The 26,175-nt window shown below is 39.2% G+C and overlaps 1 protein-coding gene across 2 annotated transcripts; it reads left to right on the top strand.

The window, feature by feature from the left end:
* Positions 1 to 6,025: 6,025 nt before the first annotated feature.
* Positions 6,026 to 21,196, top strand: OSGIN2 (oxidative stress induced growth inhibitor family member 2). Of its 2 annotated transcripts, none has more exons than XM_061448154.1 (6): positions 6,026 to 6,213; positions 9,004 to 9,158; positions 14,143 to 14,279; positions 16,516 to 16,707; positions 17,336 to 17,427; positions 19,368 to 21,196. In XM_061448154.1, exons 1-6 carry the CDS (start codon positions 6,170 to 6,172, stop codon positions 20,413 to 20,415), a joined length of 1,668 nt encoding a protein of 555 aa, XP_061304138.1. In that variant the 5' UTR covers positions 6,026 to 6,169; the 3' UTR covers positions 20,416 to 21,196. The 2 variants fall into 2 exon arrangements, with proteins under 2 accessions (XP_061304138.1, XP_061304139.1); XM_061448155.1 differs by having other exon boundaries at positions 6,075 to 6,213; positions 8,976 to 9,158.
* Positions 21,197 to 26,175: the final 4,979 nt, after the last annotated feature.

Below are 26,175 nucleotides of genomic sequence, written 5' to 3'. Positions count from 1 at the left end.
TTAAAGCACAGACACATGCACACAGACAATGTGAACTCCCCTTTAGTTCTCTCTCCTGTAACCTGCAGCCTCTGCTCTCCACCCATTTATTCCATTACAGACTGGTCATAGCTCTTACTTCACTGTTTAAATTCCAAGATCCTTGCAGTCTAATGCCTTTTACAGACATGAAGCAGTTAACAGAGGTGACAAATAAAATAGCGTGACTTAAAATAATAAGGCATGTTCACATACAACTGCAATGTGTGGTCAAAGTGGTGTTGCTATGGAGGTGCAGCTTTAACCAAACTTAGATTTAGAAATCTAACATTTAAAGAGATAAAACCCTTTGTATGGCTCTTTTTTTGTTTTCCTTGGCTACCTAACAGAAGGAAAGGCAGAAAGTTTGTGACAGGTATGTGTTGGGTACTGTAAAAAGTGACTTCCCCTAATTTTCAGCAATTGAATCTCTCATTCTGCGACAAAGTTACAGGTCACTGGCAGTAGAGTTAAAAAAAAACAACCTACACTTGCCACTTTTAATTATTATTGGTCATCTTTAGAAAATGAGAATGTCAGAATAAAATCACAGACTAACATTTGATCATCTTGCAATAGAATCAAAAAAACACAGACTCTAAACTGCACTAGATGTGAAAATGGCTACCACAGAAGAGGTCACAAGGACCAGTGAAATGCCAAATTGCCAGTTAACTGTACTTTTTACCAAAATATTTTGATCATCTAGTCTTTTGTTGTTGTTTCCCCCCCCACCCCCCCGTTTGTCTTACAGCACAAGTTGAAAGGCCTAATCAGGACAGGGCTTCAGGACAGCAGTGCCCACCCAAACACACAAGCCCACACAGCTCTCCTGAGAATGTAATCACAAATAAAATGCTATAAATAGCTGTGACAGATTATAGGAAAAACAGGGGAAAAAAAACCCGCCCACCTATGATTCTAAGACCCTACAAGTAATTACATTCCCCAGTTCAATGACTGGAAGTTTTTAATTTCCCTTTTAATTAAGTATCTGTAACAGTTATTCCTGAATGCTCCGTCTTTCACTACTTTATACCCTTGTTTTGATGTTTCTCTCCCACTCTGTTTTTCACTTCTGACTGGAGCAACACAACAAAAGTGTGATCCAATGAAACATGTGAAGAAGCAAAAGCAACAGGGTATTTATGACAGCTGGATTTTGATAGATTAAAGAAGGGAGGAAGGCAAAAGCCACAGCAAAAAAAAAGTACAAAACACTGCAACCTATTGTAGCTGAAAAATTTCAGCTGTTTCAACCCCATTTTTTGCCCTCGTTTTGAAAACTATTGTTAAACGTTCTTTATATTATTCTTTAAATTCCTTGTGCCTTCATATCAGCCAGCCTTGACCAGCTTGCTTTGCACGCAATCCTCTTCTCACCCTTTTCAAGCATCCATGCAAGTACACACATCTTCCCCATGGATCTGTCACTACCCCTAAAAGATGCAACCGGACTTTTGTAAAAGGCAGGCTCAGGAGTGACTGAGAACAATTGGTGTTTCATAACAGAAGAACTGAGAAATATGAAATCCATGATGAATTCAACTGCAATTCTGGCACCTTTTAGAACTATGTTACTCTTTCCAACATCTCCTCTGAGAAGCCTTGGTCCTCTGCCCAGTATGCACCACTGTCTCTGAGAAGGCAGCATGAAGTGGACACTGGATACTGGCAGGAACAAACTGTACATTCTTACATTTATATGAAAATGTTGTTTTCAGCATTGCATTATATCTAAAAGAAATTAGAACAACACAAAAGAGCCAGACTTAAGTATTTAAGAAATTATGAATCAGACCTACAAAATATATGGAGTTGAATTTAATTCATATTTAAGGAGCTACTTTTGACAAAGTGTTTTCACAATCAGAAGTCTGACTGAGATGTATTTTCCAGATTTTTGGGGGGAACAGAGGATTAGATGCAGCCTGTATAATAATTTGTCTCTGGGAGCTGGACTTTAGTAAAATGAGTACAGAGAAAGATCTGGCAGTACTGGCGAAAAGTTCTACTATTTTTAAAAGTAGTTATTTATAAATAAAAATGCATTTCCTGAAAGCTTTATGTAGGAAAAATTCTGAGGTAATAGGAAGCCTTTCCTAAATGAAAATTGAAGAATTACTTTCCAAAAAGTGAATGTGCATCTGGATAGTTATACAGGATATAAAGTAGCATGATCAGCTGTTAACATTATCAGTAAGTTTAGATTGGATTATTTATAGAATAAGACATTTCAAATCAAGAAGGTATGAATTACTAGTTGTAAGTGGAGGAGATCTTTACAGGAATTTTGCCACAGGCTTGAAGCATGCCTTCATTTCACTCAGGCTGGGTACTGAGCTCTAGCCATTCTAGTGCCTTCACAGATTAGTATAGACACTGCTCCAGCACAGTGCTTTGCTTGATTCATTGAGGCTAGTTTACAACAGTGAGGGTGAAGTTTACTAAATATTTTGGTTTTTTTCATGGACATTCTAATTTTTACAGAACAGCCATTCAGAGTCATGTTGCTCTTAGAACCAATTAAAACATATTATGCAAAAACACAAAGAAGAGTTATCTATCAAATAAGGAGCAAATACATGTTCTCTGTAATAGCTATTGGAAGAACACTACTGGAAATTTATCGGTAGAATGACACCGTAAGAGGCCTGCTTCACCATGCTTCAGTGGCCATGGTTTGTAATTCTGGCATAGTTTCAAACATGTTGTAAAGCTTGTTTGACAGAAAATTGATTAAAAGCAAGTCACTGGTCCAGTAACAGGATATCCACAACCACTTCTGCTCTGCTCTGTTGGTTCTGAATCTGTTCCTGCACTGCAGCATTTTGTGTTTCAGATCAGATACAGAATGTTTTTGAGTAATTCATGTCTCTGTTCAGAATGTTTTGTCACTGCTATTTTTCCCTAACATAATACAGAAATAACCTCAAATAGAAATGGCAGATGTTCATCTGTGTAGATAAGCACTGGCATGCCTCTTAATTTTTATCTTGCAAACATTAAGTATCTTGTGCTTATTACCAATGGCAACTCAAGTTGCAGCTACATCTAGGAATGATTCAGAGCTGTCTGACTGCCTACCATAAACTTTGTGCTTGTATTAGTAGAATAACCCAGATACTGAATATTTTCTATGAATTCTTTTTTAGACAACTAGGCCTAGTTTTATGTTAGAACTCTTAACATAATTGAAATATACCTAGGCAAAATAACTTGCATAAAAGAGAGGACAAACAAAGGTGATATTTATAAGAACAAAGTTAGATTTGCATGAACTTATATTTTAGATTTAGAACATACAGTTGATCCTGGTCAAATACATAAAATAGAGATGCAACATTATGCAATAAACTGAAAGTGTCTTTTCAGAAAGCAAGTCAAAATAATTTTTATATATTTCCACTTATATTTTCCTGTTGCCTTTATACAAGCAGATAGTGACAACGGCTCCTTCAAAGGTCACAGTACAGAACTGTAGAATTGCCAAAAGAATCAAAACTTCCAGACTAATTGTATTTCCAACAATATCATTTGCATATTTTACCTACAGTGTATTTATTATTATAATTAGATGGAAGATAGCAATTTTGCTTAGAAACAGAAAATTATCAAAATAAAATCTTGTATTCATTAAAGGCTGTAGTTAGTTAAATGTATATACCATTAAAGACACAGCAGAACGTAATATTTACTTTGCTGAACTTATAATTACTTTACCGTGGACAATTCTGTATACTAACACCAGAGCACTTCACAAATCCAAGTGTAAATACAAACTGTACAAAAGATTCACTTGTTCTACTGCAGGGATTAAACTGAGTTTACAGAACTGGTCTAGCATATAACACAGGATATATCCTCACCCACATACTTATTCTTGCAAACAGATCTATGGTAATGTATCCAAGGTAATACATGTCTTTTGCCTTACTCAGGAATATGTCATGAAGTTTATTGCATGCCTTGCAACATGCTGACTTCCACACATTTGCTGGAATCACCAGTTCCCAGAGTCTGTAACTTCTCACCCCACCACTACCCATCAGGAGTCTTTTAAGCATTGGAAGCTGCTAATCCCTTCCCAGTCTCACTTACTGTCAATTAGATTCCGGCTAGCTAGTCTTTCTCCCATCTTTCAAACACACCTGAGGCATACTTCCCATTGTAGAAAAAAAACAAAACCTTTGAATGCTTAAAGATTATCATTACCACATGGTAATGATGTTATCACAGCTCTGCAGTCTGAGAGTTTTACCATTTTCCTGATTCTCTCCCCATCCCATTGTGCCTGTGGGGGAATGAGTGAGTGGCTGTGTGGTGGCATTTAGCTGCCTGCCAGGTTAAACCATCAGCGGAATTCTTCTCCTAGCGTATCATCACAGAATTCTACACAGATCCCTTTTGAGATAGTCAGGCAAATTGATCTCTGATGTGCAAAAAGCCCCTGGAGACCCTCTTGTCAATCCTTCTATAGTACCAAGATAATTCTTTGATGCAGAAATTGATGCATCTTTATTCTACAAGCAAGTATAACTGCATTAGCACTTTCAAACATTTTTGTTGGAACTTTTATTCAACAGGCGATGAAGAAACCTGGCAGTCCTGCTTCTTTAAGCTTGTTCCATAAGTGTCTTTAATTCATCCCTCTTGGCAAGTATCTTGACTTTTTGGCAGGACCTTCTTGATTGCAGTTTCCCCATCATTCATTTTCCTTTGCCAGGCAGAAAAGTTGTTTTGCAGCTTAATTTCCGAATTGTCATCTTGCTTAACAGCATTGAGAGTAAATAATCTCAAACCTTCTTAATCTCTCCTGGCCTTTCTTCAGCACCTCGTACTTCAGGCTGAGTGCCACAGGCTTGTGATAAGCTTTCTGTTTGCTCATGTCAGAAGTTTCACTACACTGTCGCTTGCTGGGCCTTGCAGTTCATACATCTTTCAGTCATTTAATGTTACAGGGAACAAGTTTGTTACTGATGAGACATCTGTTCTGAGTAAACTCCACTACCGAGATCCTGCATTATTTATCCAGAGTCAATCATATCCTTGTAATGGCATTTGAAGCCTTGCAGGTCTATTTATTACTTAGCTTGTACTTTAATCTCATATTGCAGTGGGTGGAGGTATGGGACTCTTAACCAAAACATTGCAGTAGTTTTCCTTGGTTCCCATGCAGCATTACAGTGTGCAGGTTGTATTGAGCACACAGTTGCCATTCTTCAGTTTTTCACTGGCCATGGCACTCTACAGAAGAAGATGAGGCTTTTTTTCACATGCTGTGTATCATGGCTCGAGACCAAGAGTCCCCTGCTCTCATGCTCTCAACTTCCATGTATACAGGATTTTCTGTAATTCCGCAGTCAAGCTGGTACTAAACATATTTAGTTACCAGCCAGTTGATCAGCAGAAAGATTATGCTACAAATGTTGTTAAAAATACCTTTAGGATAGCAAAAACCTGTGCATTTTACAGGTGAAACCTGAGGGGGCACAGCGGGAAGCTCCGGGCCGCTTGTGGGGCTGGGTGATAGCCGGCACTGCCAAAGCACCTTGGTGTAGCTCCGCTCACACACCGGAGGCCCCCTCCCGCCACGCCACGCCACGCCACGCCACGCCACGCCACGGAAAGGCACGGTCAAGGCCGCAGGTGTGCCTCGGCTGGCGGCGGCAAGGTCTGTGTGACCACGGGCCCCGCGTTTCTCTGAGGTGTTTGTATGAGGGGAGGGAAGGCGGCCCCTCCTGCCACCGCCCCGCTCACCCCCTACAAAACGAGGTGTCTCCCAGCCGCCGCGTCGGTGCCAGGCCGGGGCTCATCTTCTGTCCCCTCCCCGCCTTCCCCGGGAGGGGGGGACAATGCATCCCATACCCCTCTGTGGAGCCCTGCGCGGCGCTGCCTTCCCACACCGGCCTACCGGGAGGAGGAAGCGATACCCTCCCCTCCTCACACCACCCTCCCTCGCTCCCTCCCGGTGCTGGCGCGGCCCCTCCTCCCGCGTGTGACCCGCTGCCGCATGTGAACGGGGAGGAGGGACGGCGCTGCGCGGGCCTTACTGTGGCGGCGGCAGCGGCGGAGGCGAGAGGAGGAGGAGCGAGAGCCGCGGTGCGGCGTCTCTCCGCAGCCTCATCGCTGGGCCCCGCTGGCGCTCCCCATGCCCGTGTGGTGCTGCCGCTGCTCCTTGGCCGGTCACTTCAGGTGAGGCGGCGCAGAAGAGCGGTCCGTGAGTCAGGAGTGGAGTGAGAGGGCAGGGGGGGCGGTGCCGGGGAGGAAGGGGGCACTGGCGAGCGCGGAGGGCAGGCACGGCTCCAGTGCTGAGGCCTCCGCATGGCCGCAGCGTGGTGGCGGCGGCGGTGGCGGCGACGGTCCCCGGCCCCTACTCTGCGTCGCGCCGGGCCGGGCCGGTGGGTAGAGGCGCTGGGCCGGCGGCGAGGGGATGGAGGTGTCGCCCGGGAAGGCGCGGTGTGACCTTGGGCAGCGCGGAGGCGCAGCGGGGAACGAGCCGGCGCTTGGTGATGCTGCGTTTCGCCTTGGGGTTGGTAACATTGCACTTCTGAGAGCCCGGTCCTGACGGGGCATTGCTTTTCTGCATTACTTAAAAAATCCCTAACAGCCTGGCAGCTTTGCTTCCCAGAGCGTCAACTTGAGACCAAATATAAATTCCTTTTATATAACGAGTTTCCTGTTGACGTGCTTAGAATCTAGGTGTTTGACAGAACCTAATTCTGGAGGTTATTTGGTATGACCAGCATAAGCTAAGCACTAGCTTTGGGACTGACTCATCTTTGTGCCCACTTGCATCTCTGCAGGACCAGAGCTGTAGTCATCTTTACCAAATCCCCTCCACTGCAAAGCTGTCTACCCTGAGTTTTTATCAATATAAGAACTTCTGGTATTTGGTGGCTTTCAGTGCTGTTCAGAGGCTAGGAAGATGGTGGCCCCTAACTTAAGATCTTCGTGAGTTTTGGTATATTCTTCCTGCAGAGGAAGAATGTGCTCCTGACAACAGCCCTTCATCTGCTTTGCATGTGCAGTAGCTGGGAAACTGTTGTATGCGAGTATTTCTATGCAAAATTATATTCTGCCCAGAAACAGTTGGGTAGTTTGTGATACACCATCTGAACTGTACAAAAGCAACATTTTTATTGTTAAAGATTCTTCTGTAGCCTACAGCACTGTGCAGATACCCCAGAAAAGAAGCTTTGGGATGTTTCATTTGATTTGTATCTTCCAACTAGCACAGCAAGACCACCCTAAAACAAACTTACTTCCTTTAATCCTGTCTTTTGCAAAGCATAGGGTAGTATTGCCTTAGTTAACTTTGAGCAAATTCTGGAGAATAATGTAGTCTACTTGTGCCAACCTAAAAATGGAGGTGAAAAAAGCAGTGTGATAATTAGATATCCTCTTGCTGCGCCTTCTTGCGTTAATCTAACTCACACGGTTGTATTTTATGCGCCTCCAGGATCACGAAGTGCTAATGTGCGGTGGTACTCAAACAGTAAGCATGTAATTTGCAAACTTTCCTTGTTGTAGTACAAGGCATACACATATCCAGTTCTTGCTTTCTGAAATAAATACAACCTTAGAATAGCTCTCCACCCTTTTTAACAAGGAAGTAACCACCAGAGAGGTGTATAACAGTGTCTGCTAGTGCTGTTATTACTGTACAGCTTTGACTCTAGTTTGCTTCCAACTTCCCCGTTGAGGAAAGGCTGTTGAAATACATAGCAGAACCTTCAGTGCTGTGAGAGTTGCAGCAGCACGTAGTGTACGCGGCTTCTTGAAGGCTGTGGGAATTGGATCAGCATCGTATGCTTTCGGTCCTGAGTAAAAAATAATTCCTAAAGTACCAGAATAGCTTTAAGGTACAGAGAGTCTTAGGCAACAAGTAAGAGTACTTTTATTTATTAATAATTAAAATTGTGTTGTAAGAGGAAATTTAAATCAGTTGATTGGGTTACTTTTAATTAAAAAGTTAAGTCTTTTTTTGAAGACTCACTAAAATAACTGCTAGTTATAGATGATCTTTAATTTGCCTGTGCCTTTCTAGCTAAACTGATAGTGCATACTTCTTCAATGACCTTGAAAGGCTTCAGAAAGGGCTCCTAAATAATTAAACAGCAAACAAGATAAAACAAGTCTTCCTAGTCTAGAAGCACGTTTAGTTGGTGAATAGTTGTGAGAGAAACCTAAGCAGAAGCTGCAGAGAAACGACTGAGAAATTGAAGAAAATTACTCGGGGTGAAAGCAGTCTGCTGTGCAATAGCTGACCTGGCTGCATGGCAGTTCCATTTAGAAAAAGGGGGTTTTTAACAGTGGTAAAATTAGCTGTGTCTGCGGCTTACAGGGATCACACTTTTCTCCATCTTCACTCTGCTGCCAGTTTTAACAAGCCTCACTTCTACCCAAGCAGAAATTTGTTGAGGTGAGGTCCTCTGTGTTGCTCAGCAGTAAGGAAGGGATGAGAGCGGCTGCTGTGGTACCTTAGCTGCTCCTTCGGCCTTTGGCTGGCTTTAAGGATGTTAATTGGCTAGGTGGTGTGTATCTGTCCTCTTCTGATAAGGATAATGAGGAATGAGTTCTGTGTGGGGGATCAAAATAATGCTTGTTGGTTATAATTTGGCTTTGTATAAACCAAAATTAGAAATCTGCATCTCTGCAGAGCCATCTGTGCCTTACTGTTATCCTTCTGTAGACTTCCTAGGAGAAAATAGAGTTTTAAAAAAATCTTCTGATAGAAAAGACTGTTACTGTTATCCTTCTGTAGACTTCCTAGGGGAAAATAGACTTTTAAAAGATCTTCTGATAGAAAAACTGTGCTGAAAAGTAAAATTTTGTAGGTTGAATGGAAGCATATCTGTGTTGGTCTTCGTTTTGCCAATCCCATAACAAAGCATCAAAAGCAACTTTACTTCTGAAAAGAATGTTCTGACAGCAGTTCAGCTGTTTCATTTTAGTTTCCTCCCATCTGTCCTTGTTAATTAGAAGTTACAGCAACCCTGAAGCTGAAGGACAGCTTTTGAATTCCTTCACCCAGTATTTTGGTGATAGCCTCGGGAGGAAGATTAAAAGAATGCCTTTAATTGAAGAAACTGTTCTGCCTGGGGACTCCCTCCTTACTCTGCCTGTAGTGGTAATAGGTGAGTTTTTTCATATTAAGATTCTCTATCATTGCCTTTATAGACCTGTTGCATGAAGTCTTTTATCATTAAATAGCTGATGCTTAGCATCCTTACAGTGAAGATGTTAGACTAATACAGTTGTCATGATTAACAGTCCTACCTAATAAAATTATGTTAAGGAACTTGCTGTTGGATTATATTTGAATTCAAAATTGTGCTTTGACAAAATGAGCTGCATTATTTGGCAGCAGATAACGTGAGCCTTAATGGAAGAACTGTGTTGATCGCATTAGGGTTTCATGAATGCAGTGTGTCTACTTCAGCTTGTGTGAAGGTTGTTGATTGTGTACCAGTATAGATTTTTGCACTGAGGTGTAATAGTGAATGTAAAATGTGTGCTACGTGTTGGTTAGATGCTAACCTCTCTCATTAATTGTCTTTTTCTTTGTTGCATCCATCACTAATGTCTAATTGTTGTCCCGTCTTTTCCAGAATGAGTCCAAATCAATTCAACCTGCTTAGAAAAATAAATTGTAGTTTTGATTAAATAGTTAAAGGCTTGTACTTGTAAAATCTTATTGAATGACCGGATAGCAGAGGAAGCAAGCTCCTTGGGTATGCAGCTTAATCGAGAGTGCCAGGGTGATTTTTATTGGGCCAAGGTTTTTCAGCAACAGCTGGTCACCAGCTCCTTACTGCCATGACTTGATGAGGGGATAAAGAAAAGATCTGGAGTAAAGGAGGTTTTTAATAATCTAGTCCAAAGCTGATGGGACTACAGCAATCCAACAGCTTTAACTATACCTGCAAACAGGCAGTGATTCCAGAGAATGATGTTTCAGTGTAATGTACTCACAGTAAGTCTCCACAAATTTGAAGGACTGGTATTTTTAAGTGCCTGTTCTCAAAAGCTCTTTTCATGATAGCTTAAAATAGTGCTCATGTAATAGGCCTGCGTGGATGTGACAGATGTGAATCGTTGGCTGAGTTCTGCATTATAGTTGAAGAGCAACAGTTTCCTGGCATTTTGTCAACTTTAGTACAGGTTTGCCATATGGTTAATGACTCAGTTTTCACTGTTTAGTTTTGCAGATATGCATAATGCAAAATACCTGTGCTTCATACCTCTTTTGTCTAGAGCACCATTCTGTGTGCTGACACCAAATACAGCTGCTGTGACTATTTTTCCTTGAAAAATAAATACGTTCCCCAGATGTTTTTTTACACATACTTGAGACACTCCTTCACATGATGATCTTCTCCATTGGCAGCCTGCTATCACTAAAACATTGGCTGTCTGAAGAGTCTTAAAAGGGATCTAAAATCACTCAATAGTAGTGTAGTAGAAGAATAGAAAAATAGTCATCCTCTCACGCATACACTCTTTCTAGTCCATGTGATTCCTGTATAGCTGGAATTAAACATACTTGTAGCTTCCTAGTGCCCCATCTTCTCATTGTACTATTTTTTCTTAATCAGAAAGAAAAAGAGGGCACATGTGTAAGCAGTTAACTTAGTGATGGAACAATAACTTATATTCCCTTTCTTTAACTTTACCATTCCCTTTTACTTTACATGATGCCTGATTTAAGATTTGATTCTAAGCTTGTGCTGCATATTGTACTGAAGTTCTGCATAGAGTCCTAAGCTAATGTGGTAATACTGAGTAACTTCCGTGCTGTACCTGCCTTCAAGAAGTTGGGAAGAAATGAGTACATTCATTTGAATGGGTTGGAATTGAAGAATTTCATTCTGGAGCTCTTAATCATAGAGGGCATTCTGTGCTAAACAGGCTGAGAAAGTTGAGTCTGTTCAGCCTGGAGGAGAGAAGGCTGCGTGGAGACCTCATAGCAGCCTTCTGGTACCTGAAGGGGGGCTATAGGGATGCTGGGGAGGGACCCTTCATTAGGGACTGTAGTGATAGGACAAGGGGTAATGGGTTAAAACTTAAACAGGGAAAGTTTAAATCGGATATAAGGAAGAAGTTCTTTCCTGTTAGGGTGGTGAGGCACTGGAATCGGTTGCCCAGGTAAGTTGTGAATGCTCCAGTCCCTGGCAGTGTTCAAGGCCAGGTTGGACAGAGCCTTGGATGGCATGGTTTAGTGTGAGGTGTCCCTGCCCATGGCAGGGGGGTTGGAACTTGATGATCTTAAGGTCCTTTCCAACCCTAACTTCTATGATTCTATAATCTTCTGCACTAGTTTTGATCATTACTATGTAAGCACAATGTTTAAAGTTTTCATCCAAATAACAAGGCTTAAATTTAGACATAAATGTAAAGATGATTGTACTCTAGTTTACTGTTGATAAGGAGAAGCTTCTGTTACTCTTCAAATAAAATATTAACTGCTCCTTAAATGAACAGGGCCATGGAGCTTGGGGGTATATTGATTGTATATCTAAAGCTTGTATAATTTCACACTATTGGAGGCAGGGTGTGTAAATAAAAAGCAAACTACTCAGGTATAAATTTCCCATTTCAGAAAGATTATTTCCTTATCCCCCTCCCCCCACAAGGATTTCCTGAGAAAATCATAGCAAGTCTAATTGCAGACTTTGCAGCTGAACCTTCATCTTGTGTGTCCTTGAGGGCATTATTGACAAGGGAATTTCTTTACTCTGCTGGAAGAATAGGAGCTGGATTTGGATCAGTTCTCTGGATGGTCCCAGGGAAGTGGCCAGTTACAGTAATTCACTTTGACATAATCCCATCCTCAGTAATTTTGCTGGCCTTTGTTTTGGCAAATTTTGTTACCCATTTGGCTCTTTTTAGCCTTATCCAGTAGGAATTATCTTTAGCACTGAATCCTTGGATATGGCACACATTTTTCTCTTTCTGTTGTGACTGGCTCCCTTTGCACCGCAGAAGGGAAAAAAAAAAAAAAATCCAGCTATGCACTTGTAAAAAGAAACAAAAGCTGAGATATAATTCTAAAAACAGTTAAGAATTTACTCAGTCCTGGGAAGTTTGTGAACGATAGGTGTGATTAGAGTGTTTTCACAACTTCATGTGATTTTTGTTAAGGATGGTTTCAGTGTATTGCTAGGCTTCTCTCTCACATCCATCTGATGGGGCAAGTGGGTGACAGGAAGGGCTTGTATCTAAGTTTCAAATTCTTTGGCTGAAGTGTACCCAGACGTCTCACACTGAACTCTTTGTAGGAGGGTAGAATAGTGAGAGAGCAAGGAAGAGCATTTTCACTGTCTGAAAGATACTTTACAGGTTTTTTTTTGCAAATGGCAAAATAGGAATCCAGGTGATTCGTGAAATAATAAAGGCAGAATCCACCAGTATTTAAACCTTTAATTACAGAAGAAGATCCCAATGACAGAAACCCACAGCTTTCTGGAGAGTTTTTTCCCATGCATTATGGTCTTTGGAGTACACAGGTGCTCTAAAGCCTCTATTTTTGCCTCCATATTTGGGTGCACAAACTAGATTGTTGGGCAGGAGCCATTCTCGCATACTTACTTGGTTTCTAGGCCACCAGAGAAAATGTGCTTATTGAAGATTTCTTACAGCTTAGCAGTCTTAGCCTTTGAAGAACTCATCTACAGTGAGCCTACATGATTTTCTTGTAGCCCACGGCTGTGACCAGTCTATGTGCACAGCACTGTAGTAAAGTATGGGATATACTGCCACTGGGGACCAGAGTCATGAGTGTAGCCTGGTGGAGGAGGAAAAAGAGATCTGGGAATGAGCAGGGTCTCAGCAAATTGATGAAGGATTTAGACCGTGGGAAATCAGAAAAGAGAGAAGAGATGGGCATTGGAAAAGCAGGTTTGTTAATAAGGTGATGGAAGTGGTGTGTGCTAAGGTGATGGGGAAACAGGAAACTGACAGGTGAACACTTGAGATCAGAAGTTGAAACAGCAGGAGGTAAGAGCTATCAACCCAACAATGATTGCTACATAAAAATTGTGAATAAATTAGAAACAATATCTTTAGCCCAGAATTTGAATGGGGTGTGGTAAATACCACATAAATGCCACTCTAGATGGAAAACAAAGACGAAATACTCAATAGTACCTTATTAGGAGAATACTGTGCTTTCATTCAGTCAGAGGAAGAAGAGCTATATAAATAACAGTACATAGTCATGTGTTTAAATTCTGTATCACAGCACATACTTTTCTGACTTCAACTTTCCCTGACTTTCTATATCTGACTTTGCAACATGAACATTATTTCTGTATTTGCATGTTATAAATGTCCCCTACTTTGTTTAATACTAGTCAAATAAACAGAAATAATTACCTTACAGTAATGCTTTTGTCCCATCCATTTCACACTTTTAATAACATTCTGAAAATAAGTTAGTCTGTCAAAATTGCAGTAATGCACATATATGAATTATAAAATGCTAAAACAAGTATAAAAATGTTTGAATTGATATTGTTGCTGAATGATAAATGTGGTCTCACATGAGTTTCTTGTTCTTTACACTTATCTGCTCTGTCTTCACTCAGCTTTTATGCTGCTGTTGTGCTGTTTCTGTATCTTCTCCTCTGACTTGCAGTCTTCAGCTTTCTGCTTGTCTCTCCTCTTTTTATTTTATGGGCAGACCTGAAGGGCATTTGCTCTAGGTTGTCTTTCTGTTCTGTGTTTTAAAGTACCCAGTGTGAATAGGAATGCAAAGTTGTAAGATGGCAATAATATTCAGATATCATTGTGATTGACAGGCAAACCAGATCTTACCATTAGACCTTTTTCACACGAGTTTAATGAATTTGAGATACTAAATTATGAAACTCCTATGTATGCATTTTGTTTCATGGTGTAAACAGTCCCGTGTTTTTTGTTATCTGAAAGATTTTGCTCAGTTTATTTGGAGGAAATTCCTATGGTAGGCTTTATTTTACTGTGAAGTTTATAAGCTACTTTCAGTCAGGTAGTATAACGTTACACTACTTTAGTACGATTTTGTTGCCGCTAATTTAGTGACATAAAAAGTTAGTTTATTGATGTTTTTACTAAAGCAGTAACTTATTTCTTTAATAGGAAATGGACCTTCAGGAATTTGTCTTTCTTACCTGCTCTCTGGGTACAGGCCGTATTTATCTCCTGAAGCTATACACCCAAACCCCGTTCTACATACAAAATTAGAAGAAGCTCGGCATCTTTCCATTGTGGATCAAGTAAGCTTTGGTTACCATCTTGTCTAGCTCTTTTCCTTCTGCTAGCTGGATTATGAAACAGTAGACTTTCTTTAATGATCCTGTTTAAAATGTTTTTACAACTTACATAAGTAGTGTCATAGATAAGAAAAAGCGTAATGTTCTCAACTCACAAAGAATTAGACCACAGTGAAGCTTGGTAACAGTATGACCTCAAAAACTAGGTTTTTCTCTTGGCCTCTTTTTTTCCTACCTGTAAAATAGAGTGGTATATACCTTCTTCTGTGGCTTGTAACAAATTATATGTAGGGCACTTAAGGTGAAAAGCAGTGCATTTTAGGAACACTTACCCCCAAAATTCTGCAGATTGCATTGTGAAGAACCAGCCTACTTACCCAATCTTATTTCTAGTGCATTAGTAAGTTACTTTGTTATGCTGATAATTTAAATAGAAGCAACTCATGACCATTAGATCTAGTCCTGGGGCATGTAGTTATGTTTGTGGTTATTTTTGTGGCTCTTGAGGGCTCTTTGTGGTGTTTTTGTTTTATAAACTGCCCTTTGTTGTGTTCTTACTTGCCAAAAGTGTCTAAAGCACCACTTGGTCAGTGAGTAGCTGATGCAGGAATTCCAGCTTTCACATCCTAGGATGTTTGGGCTTCATCATCAGACAACACGTGCTGCTAACATAGTTTGAGTACACATACTTAAAGTTAAAATCTTCCTAAATAGTACAGTTCTCATTAAAACTTAATTATTAGTAACATTAGGGGCATATGCCCTCTATAAACACAATCTGTTTTTCTCTTCTGAACAGTCTGTATCCTTCCTGTTTGTGTTACAGCATGAGGCAATCGTGAGTGCATGTTATGCTTGTATGCATCCAATTTTTCTGTCTGATTTGATTAGTTAAATCTTCTCCGTTATTTTTATTCCCACATGTCCATTTGTTTGCCATGTTATCATTTCCTACTCACCTGACTATAGTCCTGACTGATGATTACTCACAGTGCTATCACTAACTGTATTGCCTGTGTGACTAATTAATTTGAAATACAGACATGCATATGTGTTGTAGTGGGGAAATGGGTTGGCTTTGTTTTGTTACAGTTTAGGTTTTGGGTTTTTTTTCCTTGGTTGATGTGGTTTTTTTGTTTGTTTTGGTTTTTGTTTGTTTGTTTCAGTGCCGTGTTGTTTACATGTAATGTTGACATTAAGTCTCAAAGTTTATTTTTCACTATGTGGATGGTGAGACACTGGCACAGGTTGCCCAGAGAAGCTGTGGCTGCCCCATCTCTGGCAGTGTTCAAGGCCAGGTTGGACGGGGCTTTGGGCAGCCTGGTCTAGTGGAAGATGTCCTTGCCCATGGCAGGGGTTTGGAACTGGATAATCTTTAAGGTCCTTTCCAACCCAAACCATTTTATAATTATTTGATTTGGTAGGAGAGTAAGTTGCCTCAGCTTTTGGCTACAGATGTTTTGTGTACTTCATCCTCTCCCGACCACCTGATATTTTCCGAGTTTTGGAAGCAAAACATTTTGTCAGCAAAAAGTGGCTTTATGGCCAGTTCTTTCTTTTCTCTTCAGATATTTGCTATTGCATTGTGGAATTTTTAGAACAGAGATGGTTAACAGATGCTGCAATGTGAACATTTTTATGAAGTTCTAGAAATGGTTCTCAACATTAACTGCTTTGTACAATAAGCCTATTTTTTTTTAATCAGTTTTTAAAAGTAATACTTACCTCTATTGTTTCAAAATATACTAAAGCTACTGTTGGAACTACCTAAGAGCTGTCAAAGGAGCTTTTACTACTAGATGTTTAAATGTTTTTAGATACCAGTTTTGCTTTTATCAAAATGAGGTTCCTAGAAATATTAGCAAGTCTTTGTTAAAAGAATTGTGCTCTCTATAAACATAAATATTACTAAGTTGCTCTGATCTCTGAATATTTGTTCCTGTATTTCTTTTTGTACAATGAATTTCAAATACTGACCAGCCTTGGTATTACTGTGTAATTAACATGTAATTTTTAAATGAGTGAAATGTATTATTTACAGTTATAGAAAAACTGAATCAGTTAATTCTGAAAAGTGTTTTGTTTGAATCTCTACGTGAAATACTTACCTCAACTTAAAATGCAACTTCAATTGTGGATTTTTGTTGAAATTCAACTTCTGGGCTTAAACTATGACATGTGCATCAGAATAACATGAACAGGAGAAGTTGTATAAACATACCACTTTTTTGTACTCTAGGATCTGGAATACCTGTCTGAAGGTCTTGAAGGACGCTCTTCAAACCCAGTGGCAGTGCTTTTTGATACGTTGCTTCATCCTGATGCTGACTTTGGATATGACTACCCACCTGTTTTACACTGGAAGCTAGAGCAACATAACTACATTCCCCATATAGTGCTTGGTAAAGGACCACCTGGAGGGGCGTGGCATGTGAGTAAAAATTTCATATCACTTCTATGGTAACTTGGTAATTTTGTGGTTTGGGTTTTTTTCTTGGTATCGAAGGCTGGTTTAGATGATAATGGCAATTGCAATTTCAACTGCTCAGTAACTGAAGCCAAAATATGTTAGGGAGAGGAGAAGGGAAGGAAAAAGTTGTCCTTCATTTGGAGATTTGTAACCATGACTGCTGTCTTATGTGTTTTTTTTTTTTATTAGCTTAAACTTAATGAATTATAACGAAGAATATTTTCTATGACTTTTGTCTCTTGTCTGCATTGTTTCCATGTGCTTTTACACAAAATATTAAATCTTAATGTGTTCATATGCTGTTGGTTTCACACTTTCTTCCTGTTTTGTACTTTAAATAACTTGGTTTTAGTTTCCCTTTTACTTGTTCTCTCTTCACCTTCTGCTTTATTAGGTTGTGTAGGTGCTCATTAAAATAGTACCTAACTGTAACATGAAAACAGTTAATCAGCACTCATGTCATGTCCTGGTATTGTGTTATGGTCTGGTATTTTATTGCTCCAGATGAGGATAATGAGGTGAACTTCACTGTGTTCTGCATAAATATATCTGTTGAAGTGTATCTGGTCACGCATCTTTTTCTCCACAGTCCATGGAAGGCTCTATGCTAACAATCAGTTTTGGAGACTGGATGGAATTGCCTGGCCTTAGCTTTAAGGAGTGGGCAGCTAACAAACGCAGGTAAAGATATTGCATAATGTGTTTGGGAAATCTAGTTACTCTGAGAATCCAAATGTTATTTTGAGAACTGGAACAGATCTGCCCATGGCAGGGGGTTTGGAACTAGATGATCTTAAGGTCCTTTCCAACCCTAACTATTCTATGATTCTATGATTCAGACTTCATTGTTCACAAAAGAGCTTCTTGTTTTGTTTATTACTTTGCCTGATGGCACTGAAAATTATTCTGCTGTGTGTACTCCAATGGAAAAAAATTGGACAATGGTCAGCCAGAGTAATTGCTTTGAGTGCATCCACATTTGCTTTTGCGTAAAATCCTACATACTAGAAGGCAGTGCCCTGTTACTCTAAGCAGTTTTGGTCACAGCTGAGGGAAGATTGAGGAAAGAATTTAAAATCAACTGAAGTGTTGAAAGTTCCTCTTTCAACATGTAGGCAACTTAAGCTGCTGTGCACACTAGCTTTCTTATAATTTAGGAAGTTGTGTATTTCAGTATTTGCTTTTACAAATACTGAAAAGGCAAAGCTGCAGCATCTGAAATGCGGCTGTCTATATTTTAAGAGTATAATTCAGTATTTCCCAATGTTATTTTCCAGTAGTAAGTTTACTGGAAAAAATAGAGAACAAAAATTGCTGCCTTGTACAAGCTCACTGTTTTTACTTCACTTACACAATTAGTTCATAAAGGTCTGTCAGCAGATGAACCTAGGAACATTACATAAGCTTTTTCTGAAATTTTAATTTTTCTGACTTGGTTCTAGTAAAATTAAAGGAAGTTGTTCTTGTACCATATATGGCAAAAGAAGTAGAATTACTTGGGTGTATGTCTTTAATGGCAGACTGTTACCATTTCAGGAAACCACTGACAGTGAAGAAACCATACCTCGTTCTGTAACAGCTTTCTTGGATAACCACAGTAATCTTGCCTCCGTATCAACTGAAATCCCATAAGCTGCTTATTATCTGAAGCTAATTTGTTTATATTACATCTTTCAACAATACTAAACCCAGAAATGCTGCCTTGTGATAACTACAATTAAAAAATATATTTAAAAGTATTGATGATAATGAAAACTTCAAGTCACATGAAATAGTTTCCTAGATTTCATATTAACAGATGTGACACTGTCACATTATCCTCTTCAATATAAACCTCATCAGGATTTCATAGTAGTAACCTGAACATTTAAAAGCACATACATTTACCTTTTTAATCCATGAGAATGAGTCACCCGATTTCTTGTAAATATACAGTTAAGAATAATTCAATGGCAAACCTGAAGTTTCTTTTCCCTTATTCCTAGAGCATACTTCTAAAGGCAAAATTCGTGCACCTGTTCAAAATAATTACATTTTCAGCTTCATTTATAAATGATAATGCAGTAAACTTAAGAGAAGTATAGATGTAATACCAGGACTGCAGTGCAAAAATGTTTTTTTATCAGACATTTGGACATCATAACCCTGTTTGTGTCGTTGCATTAAGGTTCTGTGTCATACTTGCTTTGTTCATTCCTGTGAAGTGGAACTTAATTTGATACTTAGTGGCCTTACCTGTGTCCAAGGGAGAGGTCTTCTACAAAGTTTGATGAAGAATACTTTACTCAAGTACTGTATCAAATCTAGAGTTTGAAAGTTAACACTCAACAATTACTATGGTATTTAATTACTCATATCCTAAGTCAGTGTATTCTGAGTACAAGTTTAGCACTTCACATTGTAGATAATTACCGCTATTAAAAAAAAAGTTAGCTTGTCTTGTATATCAGGAGTCAAGACAGCAAAGAAAATGAATGTGTTTAAAGATACTAAGGTCAGTGTCAGTTACACTGAGTAGATTCAGTTCTCTTAAATTTGACTGTCTTGTGGTATGTCATGTGTGATATTCAGGTTACTGGTAAGGTCTATATATTAACTGGAACCATTCAATTTTGTTTCAGAAATATAAACAGTGATCGAGTAATGCCAGAGGAAATAGCTTGTTATTATAAGCACTACGTTAAAGTCATGGGCCTCCAAAAGAATTTCAGAGACAACGTTTACATAACATCAGTATCCCGGCTTTACCGAGGAAAGGATGATGAAGATAGAACTCAACTAAATGAAAATATTTCAACACAGCATTTGGAAATGGAAGATGGACAGAAATCACTGATTAAGAGAAACTGGGAAGTCAGAGGTTATCAGCGAGCAGCAGATGGTTCTCACGTGCCCTTCTGCCTCTTTGCTGAGAATGTGGCCCTTGCCACAGGAACCTTTGATTCTCCTGGCCGACTACAAGTTGAAGGAGAAGACTTTCCTTTTGTGCTTCATTCTATGTCTGACTTTGGAGCTGCTATCAGCAAAGGAAAGCTCCGTGGGAAACCAGACCCTGTGCTAATTGTGGGTGCTGGACTTACAGCAGCCGATGCAGTACTGTGTGCCTACAACAACAACATCCCAGTAATCCATGTGTTTCGTAGAAGAGTTACAGATACAAGTCTAATTTTCAAACAGTTACCTAAAAAGCTTTACCCTGAATACCATAAGGTCTATCATATGATGTGTACTCAGTCCCATACTGTGGACTCTAATCTACATTCTGCTTACACTAGTTTTCCTGAGCACAACGTACTTTCCTTCAAGCCTGAAATGAAGTGCGTTCTTCAGAGTGCCTGTGGACTGAAGAAAATTTTGAAGTTTTCTGTAGCCTTAGTTCTAATAGGTTCTCACCCAAATCTTTTCTTTCTTAAGGACCAAGGACATAGTATAGGTCATCACTCTAATCAGCCCATCACATGCAAGGGGAATCCTATAGAAATTGATCCATACACTTATGAATGCACTAAAGAAGCCAACCTCTTTGCTTTAGGTCCTCTGGTGGGAGACAACTTCGTACGTTTTTTAAAAGGAGGTGCACTGGGCATTGCACGATGCTTGGCAATAAGGCAAAAGAAGAAACATGAATTGATTGAAAGTAGAGATGGAGGAGGTGATGGGGTACCATAAATGAGACGTTAGAAACTCTCACATACAGAATTATAGACGTAGTCTAACAGAACACTCACTGGCAGCGAAAGTTGATAGCAGTCACATTTCTGTTGTGTACAAGTAACCCACCTGCGCTTGTATTGCTTGGTAAAGGATGCTGATACTACAGTACTTCACCTTTTCAAAACACAAAAAATCGATCTGCTATTACAACTGATCTCTACTCAACTGGAATTACTTCCAGATAAACAGAAAATGAGACTAATTTATATTGACCTGCCTGTCATCTCTTGCTCAGCTAAAAGAGCAGACTTCCTCTGGGAAAAGCAGTGCCTACCAGAGTGGCTACACTTTAGTGTCAAATGTGACAAAATATTCCCACCATGAAATAACTTCTAAAAGCAGAAATCTTGCTTAGAGCAAAGTGATTCTTGGTCCCAAAGCAAATTTGGAGCCTTCTGCTTGAAATAAGGGTTTTATTTATTTGCCATAGTAACACAGTAATACTTGGGATGAGCACTTAGTAAAATGGGGTTTACCCTAAGAAGGATTTCTGTAAGCAAGAAGTATTCCTCAGCAGTTATAAATTGTCCTATTTGATAATTTGAGTAAATGAATAAGCATTCCCATTTAATATTTAACAAACGATTTTACAGAGTCTGTTAATGGTCTTTTCACATTATGCCTAGAGTTGGGTGAGTGCAGAAAGACTAACATCAGATGTTCCCCTATGGTGGTATGTACATTTCTGAGAATACTCATTAACGTGAACAATAAAGTACTGACATAAGTGCTCTTACTACAGTGTCAATATAATGAATATGTAGTGTACTACTGAAAAACTTAAGAGAACTTCAGGCTTTTTTGCTTCCTAGCTCAGGAAGACTGAATGGGATCACTTGACCAGTGAAGACTGGAAGGTTGGTGATAGATATTCTCATCTCCATTTGACCAAGTATTGGTTATTTCTTTTTTCTTTTAAAGAGCAGCACGTAACACTGAAGCTGTTCTAGTTTGCAGATTTTGAAACTTGAAAAAGAGCTATATCTCACAGCCAGCTAAAAAACAAACAAACCAAACCCAAAACAAACATGCTGTACTTCCCATAAATCTCAAGGCCTCTTATAAAACACAAAGACTTAACTTGTACCTACCTCTGAATCTGCTCCATAATAATATAAGCCCTAGGTTTCATTTGCTGGGTTTTAGAGTAGTTAGTTTACCTAAACACACTCATGGGTTTTTCACCATAGCAAAGTAAGCAACAGCTAGTTAGAAAAGTTATTTTCCAGAACTCTCACTAGACAAAAGTGCTTGGTTTTAACTGATTTATTAACACATTTTAATTCAGATCCAACATGATGGAAATAGGTGTTATTTTTTTTGTTTGTTTGTTTCCTTGAGGTATTTTTATGTTGAAGAATATCATGTTAGTTTAGGGTATTGTGTTTGCATGATTAAAATCTCCATGTTAGAACTTGAACAGATTTTAAAAAGGAAATCAGGCTTAGACTTTGTGAAACTGCTAGTGCTTGCTGGTTTCCCAGCTGTCTAGTAAGTTGTGGATGCCTTTATGCAATAAATGCCTGTTTTCTGTGCCTACTGAATTATGGGGTTCTGTGGCTACTGCAGACCTTTACGCACCTGAGTAAATTACTCATGCTTTGGACTTAGAAGTTGAAAAGGTAAAGTATGCAAGGATTAAAGTGACTGTATTTCCCATGGAAGTCCAAAGAAGTTTGTGAAATGATGCTACTGCTACTACTGAATTTTAGTTTAGAGCCAACTTAATAGCAGAAAAATTAACACAAATGAAGCAATGTTCATATTAATTTCTGCATCGCCTACATGGTTGAATTTAACCATTCATTGTCAGTACTAGTTAAGATACTTTTTTATACTGGTGCTTTAGCTGGGTTTAATTATTGTAAATTCTAGGCTTATTTTCTTCATAATTGGATTGAGATTCTATAATTTCCCTTCTTTGACAGAAACTGTGTATATATAAATACATCCTAAACCTGTAATACCTAATAATTTTAACTGAGAATCAGTGTTACAAGTGCTAAATACTTGATTATGGAACTTTATTGCAGTTAATATATTGGGAATACATCTGCGCTCTGATTAAATTCTTTCAGTTTTGTGTCAATGTAAGTGTCCAAATACAACATACCATGGCACGTTACTGCTTTTTCATTTGTCGTGTGAAGTATTTAAAATACCAAGAAAACAGGAAGCGATTTACTTAACCACTTACTTTGCAAAAAGGAAAGTAGCTTCAAAAATCCAAATCTCTAGCCTCAGCTGTTGCAGCTGCTTACAAGCTGTGTGTGTTGTAGTGACAAATTGGTAGAAGAGATTTTCATCCTGTTACTATAGAGGTATCTTTCAATGCAGTATTACAGCACCTTGAGGTTTAACTGCATTATTTTCTTCTACCAGTCTTGCCAGTGTTTCTGAAATAAGAAATTGCATGTGAGACCCCTTCTTTGGGCAGAGACGTTTTCTCAGAGGTCATGTTTATTAAGCCAGTATAAAAATACTGTTTTTCAACTAAAGCTTTACTAAATCATCCTGTTTCTTGTAGGAATTGCTGGGCTTGAAGTCATGGATGGATTTTCTCACTTTTGGGTTTCTGATTTTGAGAGGAATTTCTGTTTCTTGACTCTTTGTTAATTTATGAGAAAAAGAAATGTAAAAATCAGGCTTTGCCTTGGGATAGTTTTACCTAAAACATGGTATTGTACTTAAAGCAATATTGTGGATTTGGTGTTGGCACTGAATAGTTGTCTTTTGAGGAAATACTTTTGTATCTCAGATTTAAAAAAAAAAAACAACAAAACATTTGACTTTCCTGTATGATATAAAAGTTCTCAGAAGGGAAACTTTGCTTCTTTCAGTGAGAAAGATATGCTTTTAAACATCATGAATTTAAAAAGTATGCTTACTACTAAAGCTTTGTTACCAAAATACAGACAATGTAATTTTTAGCAAAAGGAATTTAATTTGGATTTATAGAATTTGTAAAGATAGGCTAACCCATACTATGTATTTTCTAAGTCTAGTGGTAGGTAGCTCTAAAAGGTAGTGTTAGAGCAAGTCCAGAGGAGGGACATGAAGATTAAAAGGCTGGAGCCCCTCTCCTATGAAGACAGGATGAGAGAGTTGGGCTTGTTGAGCCTGGAGAAGGCTCTGGGGAGACCTTAAAGCAGCTTCCAGTACCTAAAGGGGGTCTACAAGAAATGTACAGAGAGACATTTTACAAGGGCATGAGGGCCAGGACATGGAGGAATGGCTGACAGGAGATTTAGATTGGATATTAGGAAGAAAAATACTTTACTGTGAGGGTGGTGAGGCACTGGCACAGGTTGCCCAGAGAAGCTGTGGCTGCCCCACCCCTGGCAGTGTTCAAGGCCAGGTTGGACAGGGATTTGAGCAACCTGCTCTAGTGGAAGGTGTCCCTGCCTGGGGCAGGGAGGTTGGAACTGGATGAGCTTTAAGGTCCCTTCCAACGCAAACCAGTCTGTGATTCTATGAAAATGTCTCTTACAACTGTGTTCGGTCCTTAATGCTGAATGTGTCTCCTAGCTAAATTACTGCTAAGTAGTATCCAGCTGCTGAACTGGGACTAAGATTTGTCATAGTAGATTTCCAAACAGTCTGCCTCATGTGTGATTAGTTGACAGTAGGTGCTTGTTAATGAAGGTAATAGCACAGCCTTCTTTATTTTCACGTAGATGACTGACTTCTGCTTAAAATACCATCCACAAAAAGTGAGGCTGAATTTCATCCTGGTGAGTAAACACAGAAATCCTTTCTGCAAGTAATCCAGAGAGTAGTGACAATAACACTGGATTCTTCTCTCTCAGGAAAATGCATTGTCTTGGGCCTGCGCTTGCCAGTGGAAGCATGGAAAGAGGATAGCTCCCAGAAACAGCACTTGTGGATTGAGTAAGGGACACCAAAGTGCATCCCACAGCTGTAGGTCCCTAGTGTGCAGCACGCAGGCAACTGTGGGGGTACACTGTATCTTCTTTCTAGCCTGGTAAGTGGAGGCACCTTTTTTAGTGATGAATTTCACAGTGATGGTAATTTTGTAGATAATTTTGTAGAAGGAGGTGGCAGTACCTTCTTTCTCTGCACAGCTCAAGAACTGTGAAAACAAGGCTAGGGCCAGAAATTCAGAGTACTTATTCAAAGCAGGAGGAAATTAAATTAAAACCCAAACTTTGAGGCAGAGCCGACCGACCTGGCATATCCATTTGAGAGGAAGAAAAACCCAGTTTTAGGCCAACTGCTCTGGAGATAGAAAGAAAGGGTGTCAAATTTACAAACTTCTGGTGAGTCCTCACTGATAACCAGTGATGACCAGTAAGGAGCAATGGGGGAAAAGCAGTAAATGTGAGCAATGTGAACTACAGACCTGTAGGGCTGAAGTGAATCCATGCAGTGTTGATGGGCTGGTGGTCTCCCATGCTCTTCTGTCAACATCTATACACTGCACCTTCAGAGGTGTGTGTTGGAGCTGTTACTCAACAGGTTGCCATATATTTTTAACTGACTATTAACTGAAGTTACATGGAAGTGCAACATGTATATGGACTAGAAGCAATTTTATTTGCTCCAGAATCTGTAGGACTGCATCAGTAAGGTGGTGTGCCAAGAGGAGAGATCTGGTTGCTCTGGTATCATGTTTTCCACTTCTGAGAAAGCAAGCAGGTATTTTCATGTAATAGTGGAATGCGCGCTCTAACTACTACCTTCCAAACATTTCTAAACAGCAAGAGGTAGCACAGGTATGCCTTAAAGGCAGCTGATTATTCAATTTTATTATCATCCACATAGTGATGATTTAATTTTGAAAAATTTATAGAACAAAAAATAGAGGTTTATACTGTTACATTTTAATTTAGATAATATTTTATAAACCTTACAATAACAATGTCCTGTCATAATTTTGGATTTTTTTTGAGGTGAGAACAAGACGTGAGCATGGTACCTCAGCTGATGTGAGAGATTTTTGGAGATCTACTTCCCCCTTTTTCCCTTTCCCAACCTGAAAGAATAGTCATGCTTTGTCCGAAATGACCATAATATCTGATTCTTTTTAGCAGAAAGAATGGAAACTTAAACATTCTCTGACAGAGAAAGTAAGGTTTTGGTGACATTAGGTACAAATTTGAAGTGAGGATATTGAATATTTTTTTACTGAAAAAGATCATATTTGAGGGGTACAGTACACCTCAGTTGTTCAGCTTAGCTAATTTTTGAAGCTTGAATTACACAAGGAACTGTGAGGTCAAAGATGAATTTGGTGTAAGGAACAAGGGTTATGGGGTGGGAGAACCATTTACAGTATAACACAGTAATTATAGTGAAGCTAAGCACTGTTTTAAAGATGGTTTTATCTTTGCAGACAATAGAACATTTCATCTCAAGCAAATCCTAACCCTGAGCTTGCATTACACCTGACTGCATGGTAGCTTATTTTCTAACAATGACAATATAGTACTTACAGGGCACATAAAGCCAAGTCTTAAAACTTTGTGGTCATCAGTAGTCATCAAAACCAGGAAGATTGGACATGCCAGCATAAAGAAAACTAACAACTAGATTTGTTGTATATTTACAAACTATTACAGAATTCTGGCATTTTTAAATTCTTTTTTTAACTCGGTGTATAAAGAAAAAAATAGTTGTCCACAAATACAGAGTCAAGGCAATCCAAGAGATATGATACAGTTCCAGCAGGTAGTCTGGGAAGGCAAATGGTTC

This window comes from Pezoporus flaviventris, unplaced genomic scaffold (genome assembly GCF_033815535.1).
Source record: "Pezoporus flaviventris isolate CSIRO_AGI_PZ_B2104156 unplaced genomic scaffold, CSIRO_AGI_Pfla_v1 ptg000007l, whole genome shotgun sequence".
NCBI lineage: Eukaryota > Metazoa > Chordata > Aves > Psittaciformes > Psittacidae > Pezoporus > Pezoporus flaviventris.
The sequence above is the reverse complement of the archived record's forward strand: the minus strand, read 5'-3'. Positions and strand labels throughout refer to the sequence as shown.

What these genes read in the sequence shown, in the direction of transcription:
- OSGIN2 (XM_061448154.1), top strand. Translation starts at nt 6,170, where the DNA reads ATGCCCGTGTGGTGCTGCCGCTGCTCCTTGGCCGGTCACTTCAG. An exon ending in CACCTGGAGGGGCGTGGCAT is followed by an intron (nt 16,708 to 17,335) that starts GTGAGTAAAAAT and finishes TTTTCTCCACAG; the next exon opens with TCCATGGAAGGCTCTATGCT. An exon ending in TGGGCAGCTAACAAACGCAG is followed by an intron (nt 17,428 to 19,367) that starts GTAAAGATATTG and finishes ATTTTGTTTCAG; the next exon opens with AAATATAAACAGTGATCGAG.